At 41.0% G+C, this 12145-nt stretch overlaps 1 protein-coding gene across 3 annotated transcripts in view; it reads right to left on the bottom strand.

The window, feature by feature from the left end:
• PTPN13 (protein tyrosine phosphatase non-receptor type 13) overlaps window positions 1–12145 on the bottom strand; it is a 116370-nt gene that overhangs the window by 67625 nt on the left and 36600 nt on the right. For all 3 annotated transcript variants that reach the window (XM_035548403.2, XM_035548395.2, XM_035548412.2), the window contains exons 4-6: window positions 11400–11465; window positions 8823–9008; window positions 5976–6069 (exon numbers count right to left, since the gene is read on the bottom strand). In XM_035548403.2, coding sequence (XP_035404296.1) covers window positions 5976–6069; window positions 8823–9008; window positions 11400–11465 — 346 coding nt within the window. The remainder of the gene's footprint in view (window positions 1–5975; window positions 6070–8822; window positions 9009–11399; window positions 11466–12145) is intronic.

The raw sequence follows: 12145 nt of genomic DNA, 5'->3' as shown, positions 1-12145 counted from the left end.
TGGGTCTATTTATACTGAATAAACTCAGTTCGACTTTGTTGAAATGCTTTCTGATCACCCCTTTCTTTTGTCTGTAAAGAACAGAAAACCTTTTCCAGCTGCATTTCAGCAATGCTTACAGGTACACCCATATGTGCATGCACATGTGCTGGGCTGGGGGGAGAAAGAGAGGTCGCCCACATGCGTCGAAAAGAGCAGACCATCACTGCTAGACAGGAAGCTCAGAAAAGAGGAACTGATTATGCCTAAGTTTAAAAAAACATCTCCCACACAATCAGTGTGCAGAAAAGCTAAAGAGAAAAATCCTTATCCCGAGACAATGCGGTTAGTTTCTCAGATGTGAGTGGGAAGCTGATGGAGGAGTTGGATTTGCAATCCCTTTGGGGCTGGCTGTGAGCCAAACAGAAGACCACAGAGCCAGCTGTGGCCTGTGGGTTGCCTGCTAGAAACAGCACCTCCTCCTTTCTCTTACTTTTTTTTAATTGTTGAGAAATTCCAAGTTTGAGATTGAAGTGCTCCTAAAATAATGTGTTCTTTGTCAAGGACGAAATGAGCTGGACTGAAGGACTGTTCAAAGTGCCGTGCGTAACAGCAAAGCTGTAAATCCTTTAGAACAATCTGTGCTCAGCTTTGGACAGGCATGGCTCCACTATCAAACAACCTAAACAGCTCCAGAAACTCCAGTCTTGTTCAGAACAGTGGTAGAGACACTTGCCAAGCTGCACCTCCTAAGTGCAGCATTTCACCTCTCCTGTTCCTCAGCATCTCTGCAGGACAGAGAACTGCACGACTGCAGTTTTCTCTACTAAGGCTTATGGTTTGATTTCCTTTCAGTACATTTCTGAGTCAATTAGGCAAAGGTCCACCCTGCTTTTCCCTTCCCGGATTTGGGCACAGTGCAGAAGAAACTCAGGCATACAGCTCGTTTTCTGCACAGAGACAGCATTTTACATTTCCTGTTTGCTTTACTCCTGGGTCTTTGCGTTCCCTCTCATTTTGTCCCAGAGTTCCGAGTTTGCCCTCAGCACCACCAGCAGCACTGCCAGGCTGGAAGCTCAGTAAAGCAGCAGCAATTATACCGAAGATCACAAGATCTCTACCACCACCGACCACCAGAACTGCAGGATGCACGAATGTATTGGAAGAAAACAGACACCATTTCTAGAGTGCAAAACAACGATTAAAAAAAATAAAAATCTTCATCTGGCTTCTATTTTGTTTTGTTCAACTCTTGAAATTTTTCTCCCACCTACTCAGTTCTGTTTTTCTAATAGCGGGAAGATGGGCAGGGTGTGTGTGTGTGAAGATTGCCAGATAAGAGAATCTCAAATCAATGGAATAAAGTTCTGTGGTTTTTTGGTGTTTTGTTTTTTTTTGTAAGTGAAAGCTTTGTGCTTGGATTTAGCAAGAAAATGAAATCTGTTTCAGTTCACATGTGTAGGTGATCACTATAAACTCTTTCTTTATAGACTAAAAGCTACATTTTCATCAAGATTGGGTACTAAAACATAATCCGCAATTAATTTCCCTGGATCAAAATCAAAATGGCTTATTTTCTCTTTCCTGTGAGTTTTTGCTGGGCAGCCATATAAGCAATAAATACTCTGGAGAGAGCTAACTGAACATTAGTATTCCTGTTAAAATTAAAAGGATTTCCTGGAGCCTTAGGATCTTTTATTTGGTTTACAAAACCTACCATTTTTACTGCACTTAACAGAGTGTATGGTCTAATTAAACAGGCACTTCATCAACACTTAGAATTTTGTTCCCTCTTTCCACTTTCCTATTAAGCAGAGATAAGGTGAAGTGGATGATACTTTGAAGTCATCACAAGCAGAATAAGGTGGCATGCATGCTTTTGGCAGAGATGAAGGTTGGAAATTTGACGGCTCAAACTGCAGCACTGTAACACACAAGGTTCATTTGGGACAGACTCCATGATGTAGGAGTCAAGGTCACACTGAAGAGCATTGTGATAGGAAAGCAAAGCCAAGAAACATGGTAGCTAAATTTCTTGAAAAGACAAGTATGATTTCAAAGGTCTGCTCTTGGTGCAGACAGATCCTGAACACAAGGTGGAACTTAATAAGTAAACACACAAGGAGATACAGCAATACTTCTCTGGTGCAAGATTTCATTTATTTCAGAGCTGGGAAGCAGACTCCCAGGACTGGTTAAGTTATGGAGATTTCAACCAAGTTTTAAATAGGCTACATTCTTTTGAGGGATGAACGCTATGGTTTTTAGCAAAAACAGTAGTGGGGTGAATTAATTCTTGCTTTATGTTCAGAAGAGTTTGAAAATTACTTGCTCTTTTGTCACCCCAAAAGAATCTTATCAAACAACTTCCACAAATAATTCTTGAAAACTCTTAAGGTCGACAGTGTTTTGAACAGGAAACCTTAATAACTCATATATTCAGATGACTCACACCAGGTTTTACTGTTTCTATTTCTGCTGGCTAAGTCAGTTCCTAAATATTGTGCTCTGAGTATGACTTGACTAAAAGCAAACATTCTGTAATATTAATTTAGAATTAATTACTTCTGCAGTCTGCCCTGACATAAAGCTCATTCACCAAAATAACCACAGAAAGTGGGTCATGAAAGAGACAGAAAATAAATTTAATTGGGGAGAATATTAGCATGAAGCTATTTAATAATTTAATAATTGTACTTAAGATGTAAAGACAGAAATAAATAACTGAAAACATCCAACCTTGGCATACAGGAGAACAAAATACCTGATTTCAACACATGAAGTAGAAAAATATTTCAAAACATTTATCCTAAGCCAATAAAAAGCCCCAACAACTGTAATTTTGGATGACCGAGATATGCAAAACTGATCTTAAAGTTCATGTTTAAGTCTTTCAAAGACCGAAACTAGGAGCACATCTCTCTTCAGCTGAACCATCTCTATATTCATTAACTCAGCATGACTGATCATCAATCTGAAGTTGGATGCAGCAACATTTTGATACTCCTGCATTCATTGTAAATCAATAAATAGAACAAAGAATTAGATAGCCCTGAATCAAATGAGAGCTATCACTCATATCAGACACCCTTTTCACTGGGATCACCCTAACTTTCAAATATATGATTCAATAAGTATGCCACGTGGAAGTGAAAATAGCTAGAGCCCATTTGGTTACAAGGATGTCTTGTTCCGTATGTTTCTGATGGTCTATATTCCCTGAGGGCTCAGCAAAGCGAGATGAAGGCATATGTTGAAGATGGAAACACAGAGAATTAAGATGATGCTAGTAAAAAATAAAAAAAAAAAAAAAAAAAAGGACCAGGGAATGGGACTGAAGTCAGACGTTGAAATGGAAAAGTCTGCGGGGGTGACTAAGATTGTTTTAAGCCCTTTAGGGAAAAAGAGATAAGTAAACAGAGTTCCACAGGTAATTAATGTGATATAGGGAAACTGAAACAAGTTGGAATGGAATCAGAATAGGTGAACCTAAAACAAAACAACAACAAAAAAAACAACCCACAATGTCCTGGTCTGTAGCAGCTGACTCGGATGGACACCTCAGTCTGAGAGAACCCTTTGTTCAGGCAGTCCTCTCCAAGCTGGTAATTTCACAAGCTCACACACTGCAGGGAACCTGTTCTGCCTGGCACTGTGGCAATCTCAGGCAGAGCCAGAAGGCAAGTGAGCACCCAGCAGCCAGACTTCCAGCTCCACAGCCCTTCAGTGACCCAGACGCTGCATACTAACTGAATGTTGCGTTAATTAAAATAAAAAGCAATGCCTCTCAAACATCTCAGAAGCACCATCATACATACTAAGTGATTCAAAGAAAGCAAGGATAAGAGGAAAGAGTATTCTGGCCATGACATTTTATGAAGTCAGAGGATACAGTAGGAAAACACCAATTAGATCATCTAGTCTATACTCTGTAAGCAAAAGGCATAGTCCTCAGAAAATGTTTCAGGCATTAAAGAGAGGTTATTTGACTGGACACTGAGCCAAAAAGCCATGGAGATACTGGCTGGAGCTATTGCACCAATCTACAAAATCTAGTAAAACCTAAAAAAAAAAAAAAAAAAAAAAAAACCACTTTGTTAAGATACAGTTAAGACTTTGGGAACAAACATGACTTCTTGGAGATTAAAAAAAAATCATCTGCTAAACAGCTTAACCAGAAAGTTGTAAGAAAAATAAACAGAAAAGTAAAAAACCTCAAAGCATACACAGACTTCAACATGAGCATTTTCTAAGAAAAATAAAAGCAGAAGAGCAAAAGACTGTTCAGCTGTATTAGCAAGAGAACAAAGTAAAGAAAAAATTAGGGTTGCTAGTACAGTGAGAACAGTTTAAAAACAACCTTGCTATGCCTCCAAAACGAAACAAATATTCATTCTGACCATTCTCAAAACAGGCAATTTATGATAATCATGGGATCAAAAGCAGAATAGATGATGGAAATGAGAGTATGGAAATGACCAAGCTTGAGGTAGTAGCCAAATGCTAATGTGCTCAAATCAAGTTCTGCTGTGCTACATAGCAAATTATTAATTAAACTGAAGATGATGGGAATCCACTTGAAAAGCAAAAGAAAAGTGCCCGGTGAAGAATATGGTATGTACTTGCAGAAGAACAAAGGTGTGTAAAGAAACCATGAATATGACGAAACTAGAAATTGGGAAAGAAGAGGGTTCAAGAAGAAACTAACAATTTAACAAATCAAAACAATCAGGTTCTGGCACAACCTTTGCAGAACTGATGGGAGCCAGGGAAAGAATTATTTTTAAGACAAGAGCTTAAGAAGGAAAGCATGCTACTGTTTACAAATCCAGTCAACTGGATTGATCCAGTCCCAAACCCTGAATTCCTAGAGGTCTTCCTATTGCTGCAGAAAGACTCTGGAGGAGATGAGAACTGTTGCTGTTTTTGGAGGACACCAAACTAAAAGACAGAGGGAGCAGCTCAAGCACATCAGCAACACACTTTCGTTCCATGTTTACTAGTGGTAACTAGGCAGAGCGCTAATATAAGGTAGCTGAAAAGTCTGTGCTGCTAGCATTTACAAAGCTGAGTATCCGTGGAAAACATCACATACTGCTAACCAAGGTACTCCATTTACTGATGAGCATTTTAAAGCAGTAAAGGTCTCAGATAATTATCGCATCGCACTGCCTGCCTCACAATGACATTGATTGGCCCAACTGGAACATCACAAATGCTCCACAACCCTTTCAGAAAAAAAGATGAGATCGGTCATTTGGAAGAACACCTACTCTTGGCTGAAAAGCCTAGCACAGAGCTCATGCTGCCACAGACCCTGAACAGCAACATCTAATAAAGTCTTGGCCAGCAATTGGCTGTCGTCCCACATCACTTAATCCCTTTTACTCCCCACTGGCAACAACGGCAGTGTGTCCCCAAAAAGGGCTGTTTCCCTTCCTCCCCCTTTTCCTCTTTCCTAACCTCCCTGAAGCAACTTTACAACCTTACCTTGTTTCCACGTCCACCTCACACTGCCAAAGCACAGCAGAACTGTGACAAACACACACCACCTCTGCTAAGGGAAAAAGAGGGGGTACCAAGAAGCTTTGTGTGCAGAGAGAAGAGCCCTGAGCTGCATGGGAAGGAAAGCAAGCGGCTGTATGCAAGGAGCGTTACAGTGAGGTAAAGCAGGGCCCACAGAAATGAAGGAACTAAGAGAAGCCGCTTCCTTTTCCTCCAGTTGCCTGAAACTTCTCCTCCCCTGAAATAAAACTTCTGGCCACCTTGTTCCTAGCATCAGGAACAGAACCAGAAAAAGACGTGTATTTTCTACAAACAATTTTTCTCTTGTTGACATAGTCTGTGCTTTGTTAGACATGGAACTACCAACAGGGCTCTGTTACCGTGAGCAAGGGCTCCAATACTCAGCTTCTTTGGCTGCAAAATCTACCCCGCAAATGTGGTCTCCCACAGGGCTGTTATTGCCGTGACCCTCCCTGCAAGGAAGCACTTACCTGTGGGAAGTCCTTTCCCCCTCAGCCTCTCCCGAATAGCCTGGCTCCTGTCTGGCTGCAATTTTTTATCTCCATTGCAAGCAAGTTGATCCATCTGCAAAATAGGCAATGACGCCTAGTTACGTACTGAAAGAACTCATAGTAACATTAAACTAGCGCCCATTAAATAACGCACAACACAAGGTAGCATTGAATATTAAAGTTCAAGTTCGGAGTACAGGTTCAAATGTTTCAAAAGAAAAAATGGTTTCACCAGCGAGACCATCCCCTGTAGTACTGACATCTGAATACTCAGGGCAGGATTTTTAGCACACAACTGGTTGACTTTTTTCTAGTAAGTATGAATTAAGTTCACAACTGTGTAACTTAAATACATCCATCCCTGCAGCAAACTCCAAAGACAGCACCACTTGAAAACCTTATGCGTTCCATGGTTGCAACATGACTGGAACTTGTGATTAGCCTGATGTGTCCTCTACAGAGTTGAGAGAACTGTCTCGTACCTGAGAGGTTTTGGTTGATAACTCAAGCAACTTATTTTGTATGTAATAGCTTATGCACTTGTGAGAAGTTACATTTATCCCCACAGGCACATTCTTTTTGTATTCCAAAATTCACTGTTCTTATTACTAATTTTTAGCTTTTTTTTTTTTTTTTAAACACCACTTCCCCAAAGAAGTGATTTTTACATGCACAATCAATCATTCATTAAAAAAAAAAAAAAAAACTTATTTGCTGTAACAAAGACTTCTCATTGAGGTGTTTTGATATGGTGGCAATCAGCCCAACCTAAACAGTGGCTTAGCTGGGAGGTGGGATGGAGACATCAAAGAGCTTTATCCATCACAGTTACTGTGCAACTCAACATGAAACAGGTTCGATCAGTCCTACGCTGTATTGCCCTTTACAAAGGATATTAACATCAAGTGAAAAGATGCAAGAGGATCTCTCACTGTGCTTCACATATCACCCAAGGACCTATTGCAGAGCTCAGGCTCCTCCAACCTTTGAAAAGCCCAGGCAGGATCAGAGGCACACTAAAGTTTACTCTAGTTCTGAAAAAACAGCTTTATGTACGTTTCTTATTAAACTGAAATTCAAGGACACATACAGAGTTAAAATGTTAAAACCAGCATGGAGGGCTGACTAAGGCGCAGAAAAACCCAGAAGCACAGCTATGTTGCTGTTGTTCTGTCAACACATGGCTCTACTCAACTATTTTGTTCTTGTTTTGCTGCAAAGCCTCGACTTAGATTAAGACATACTTCTGCCAGAGGAAAATTAGGATATTAGCAAAGCTTCAACACTGGATAACGTCCAGCAGTCCTGCTCCTTGGTCATTAGCGCAGCACGGGAACCCAGCAGCTAGATTCAGCACGTGCATTTAGGACCACCACTGCTGTCCTCGGCTGGCCAGGCCAGTCAGTTTGTCACACTAACTGTGGAGACCCTTTGCAAGCCCAGTGACAAGGACAAGATGAGCAGAAAAGCAGAAAATTTGCTAAGCAAAAAGGGCCATTAAGAATCTGAAAATGAATGACTTAATTCTCCACACTGGCTGTTTCTATAGCTCATGGCCTGATTTAAGATTTAGATCTTCACTTTAGTAGCTTCAGTGATTAAGGCCTTGTAGGCCTTCATTTCACTGAATCACAAGCCAGATCCATTTGGCAGCTGCACAAGAGTTTGGACATTGCAGCGAGGAGCACTGGACTGACAGACGTAACAGCGAGGAGCAAACTGGACTGACAGACATAACCTCACACATTAGACAAATCTGGAACTCCGACTCAGTGCTGCTTCCGGAGTCCTGTCACAGACAGCTTCTGCTGAACATTGGACAAACACAGGGACCTGTAACATCATGCAAGAACTTCCAAACCAGATTTATAGAGCCTAAGTAACTATTAAATAATAAAACAAATTGTTAAATGAGAGTACTATCAACTCAAATACTCTTCTTGTAATTACAGTGCTACGTCTCCAGACACCAGTTTTTTACATTTGTGTAACCTCTACGAGATAGAGTTTCAACAGTATAGAACAGGATAAAACTCAAGATCACCGCTGCATATCACTCTAGCAAAAACATACTCCTTGGCAGTTGTTAGAATTATGAACAGAACACAAGGAAAAGGAAGTACTGACCAAAGAACAATCTTAATAATATTGACAATTTATGGCCTTCCTTGGAATTCAGAGCCTGAAGTCATTTGACTAATCTGTGGCTACGTTGTGATGGTTTAGGTGAAGGGAGAGGACGCCTGTCAGGAATAGTAACTCTGCAGGATGATTTCATGTAGCATGCTTCACTTCTTACAAGAGTTCAAGGCATTTGTCATCATTAGACAATAAAGTCCTCCACAAAATCCTATCTATCCAGGAGCTGAGGAGAAGTGCAAGAGAACCGGCACACTGACTAAGAAGTCCTTCTTCCAGTTAATCAGTGACTCTCCCAAAGTCAAGAACACTTATAAAAAAGAAACACCACAGCCATCATTTTTGCAGAATTTCAAGTAGGAATAGGTCTAATGTTTGCCCCCAGAGTTCATGTTTTTTCCTACTTCTCTTCCAAAGAGGATAACCATTTCAGAAAACTATCTTCCTCAGCAACAGCAGCTTAAATCTTTATTCCAGGAAGAATTGTCGAGTGCACAAACTGTTACCAAGAGGAGAACAATTCTCTCCTCCTACAATTTCAGAGTTTTTCCCTTTCAACAATCCCCCTTATCACAACTGCAACATGGTCAAACAAGAGGAAGAACGACTGCGCAATGAATCTGATTTAGCAATTTAGCTCTCTTCCTGCTGATCTCCCTTAACCCTCAGACACGTACGAAGACTTACCCCAGACAGGCTTCCCAGAACCAGTCTGACTAACTGTTTCACATATGAAAAAGAAGGGGCACAGTTGCTGTTCCGTATGTGGGCACTGCAGGCATCCAGAACGGTCCGTACAGATACACGGGCATAAATGACATCTTCACACATGCCGAGGAGTATGCTGTTGAGATGCTCTCCAAGTTTGATAGGCTAATGACAAACAAAAATGGGAGGGAGGTGAGAATCAATTTTAATTGTCACCTGCAGCACACACATACAAACAAAAGACATTCAACGTAATAAAATGACTATTCATGAGGCTTATTGCCTACATCAAATGAGTGCCAATGTGGAAGTCACCATCTAGGTGGTAAGAAGTTGCAGTTACAGTCACTAGACAATCAGCCAGGATCTAGATTTGGCTCCTACAACAGTATGGTCCATACAAGCTGCCTGATCCGTACCATCAGGACACTGCCACTTTCCTTTCTCAAGGGCTTAATTACCAGTGAAAGGGTTTTGCTTAAAGGTCTTTGCTGTTTTTAAACACTCTGCCGGTCACAAACATAAAATTTAGTCCTCATTACAATCATTCTGTAAGACTCTGTCTGCCTCACTACTTTTCTGTAATTCCACACTTGGATATTTTTTTGCTCCAGCTGGGTCAGCATTTCCAAAGTCCAGTGCCACCACCAAACATTATCAACAAAGAAGTAAGGTCTCAAGCAGCAAAGCCACTGGTTAAAAAAAACAAACATATGGTGGAGAACAATCTAGGTTTGATTATCCTCTCCCCAACCAGTTAATCCAGCACACTGCCAGTGGAATACGACTCCACAGGGTGCGCAATGGTCAGAGATAACACCTGTTCTCAGGTGCCACCAGCATTTGAGGACTCAACTTCCCCTTGTGCAACTGTCCCATCGTGGGGGGTTATCTACAAAGCACAAGCTCTGTCGCGTGCTTTTTGACATAGACATAACAATCTTCCCACCTTTCCTGTGTTAGTGCTCCTGATTTTTTTATTTCTTAAATGGTGCCATAAATAACTCTTCTGGATCACCCTGGTATAACTAACGTAGGCTTTTCCCACCTATTTTTTCAGCACTTCTTCTCCCAAAACATACAAATCATTCTTGCAGTTCAACCAAATTCCCAGCAGAGAAGCAGCCCATCAACCAACAAATGCAGGCAAATAAAATACAGTGAAATTCCACACATACACACTAACACTTAAAAGTTATGCCATACACAGCCTGTCCTTTTGCCTCTACTACCTCCACAGGGCAGAGCACCAGAACATTTGATGGAAAATTCTGTACTTCTGCTCCCCCTTTCTTTCCAGACATACCTCACCACACCATACTTTGGAAAAACACTGAGCGAGAGAAAGCATTGAGAAAGCATTTCTTCCTGCTGCATTACTATAAAACTGTTGCTACAATCTAATACTAAAGGAAGGAACAAAAACATGGAAGAAAATTCATTCCTACCTACCTTCCGCTGAACACCTATCTCAAGCCATTCTCCTGCTACTGCTCTATACTGCTCCCTTCATCCCTTACAAGGCAGGTGAGCAAAGAAGGGGGATAACTGTCTAAGAAAACAGTGGAGTTTGGGGGACAGACATGGTAGACTACCAAGAAGTATTCCTGTAACTGTCAGCATCAAATTTTGTGACTTCTGCATTCAGGCAGCTATTTCCAAAGCAGGAGGACTTAGAACCCAACTACTATGGTACAAAAAATTTTAGAAACCGAGCACTTCAGCTCCCAAAGCCTTTCAAAATTTCCTTCCTTACCCTTAAACATAACGCCAATAAATAGGACTGAACCAAAACATGAAACAGAAATAGCTCAGCTCCCTGAGCTGCACAATGCTCTGTCAAATCCCTCAACACCAGGTCTCTCATTAAATGCTTTCTCTGTGCATTTCACCTACTTTTCACCCTTTTAGATATTGCCTTCAAACAGCTGAGCTGGGAGCAGGTGGGAGCACCCAGGCAGATGACGAATTAGGCATTCCAGACTCTTTCCACAACTAAGTGAAGGCGTTCTGCTGGGTGTGGGAGATAACCTCTTGAGCAATAACATTCAGCTCTAAGCAGTCTGCGACTGTGTCTGCAGTGGCTGACAAGTCAGTAGCAAGTCTACTCCCTCTTCCAAGCAATTCATACCCTTTTTCTTGGCCATTGTGCAAGGCAAGTATTGGCACGTGCCAATTCCAGACTCACTGAAATTACAGCAGCAGAGATCACAAGCTGCTTTATTATGAGTAAATCAACGACGTTACTTAAATGTTTATTTTTTATACATAAGACTAAAACAAAACAGCATTAACTGTTGTTTTTCTGCCTGTGACACTACAGTATAGACTAGCCCAGATATACCTACATGGAAACTGACAGACGTTCTATCAGCACCTTCTTTCTGCAAGCTAACAATAGTCTTACACACCACAGGGAAAAGCTCCAAGTAGAGCAAGGAAGCCACACTCTTCTGCGTCCCACAAGGACATCGTGTCATGTTAATTCACATGTCGAAGTGGTCACACTACCAAGTCTGAGACCGTGATATTAAACAAAACCAAATTCAAACTTACTTGGCTTTGAGGTACTTCATGGTCAGCTCCCCAGAAGAGTGTCATACCAAGAGAATAAATATGCACCTATAATAAAACACAAGACATTTATCAACTCAGAACAGCACAGGAAATGCAAAGCACCTTCAAAGTAGAGCAACTAACCTAGTGTCACTTTGCCTATATACTTTCTTGGCAGTTAAGCTCATCTGTATTTCAGATATTTTATTTTCTTTTGCCTGAGAGCTAGAGAAGTAAATCCTACTGCAACAAAAGGCAACCGCATCTAATCAATGCCTCTGGCCTAGCTGTTTAGCTTCACATGTTCATCTCCTACGGAAGGCAGAAGCACACATATCTGTGTCTGCAGCCACGCAGGGGAACAGACTGCATGGTGGTATCTAAAGCTCCTGAAACCTTTAGTCTGAAGGCAAGGCAGGCCTTAGCGGGACTCCATCAGCTGGCTACTACTGTCAAGAAATTACTAGGACTGGGTTCAAAGGAAAAAATGTAATGAACACAAAAGCATTAATGCATAAAGCAGTCACCTTAATCTATCATTTGTATTTTAAGGCACAAAGGCATTAATCATTACATTCATAATTAACAGTTAATATCAACAACAATTATATTAATATACATCTTGAACATATTAAATCCTTCAAGACATGGAACACAATCGTCAAATATTGCAGATTTCAGACTACAAATACACACAGTCCAAACAGGTCACTGTGAAAATAACAATACAGCTAAGGAACAGCGGT

Source organism: Cygnus atratus, chromosome 4, assembly GCF_013377495.2.
Source record: "Cygnus atratus isolate AKBS03 ecotype Queensland, Australia chromosome 4, CAtr_DNAZoo_HiC_assembly, whole genome shotgun sequence".
Lineage (NCBI taxonomy): Eukaryota > Metazoa > Chordata > Aves > Anseriformes > Anatidae > Cygnus > Cygnus atratus.
The sequence above is the reverse complement of the archived record's forward strand: the minus strand, read 5'-3'. Positions and strand labels throughout refer to the sequence as shown.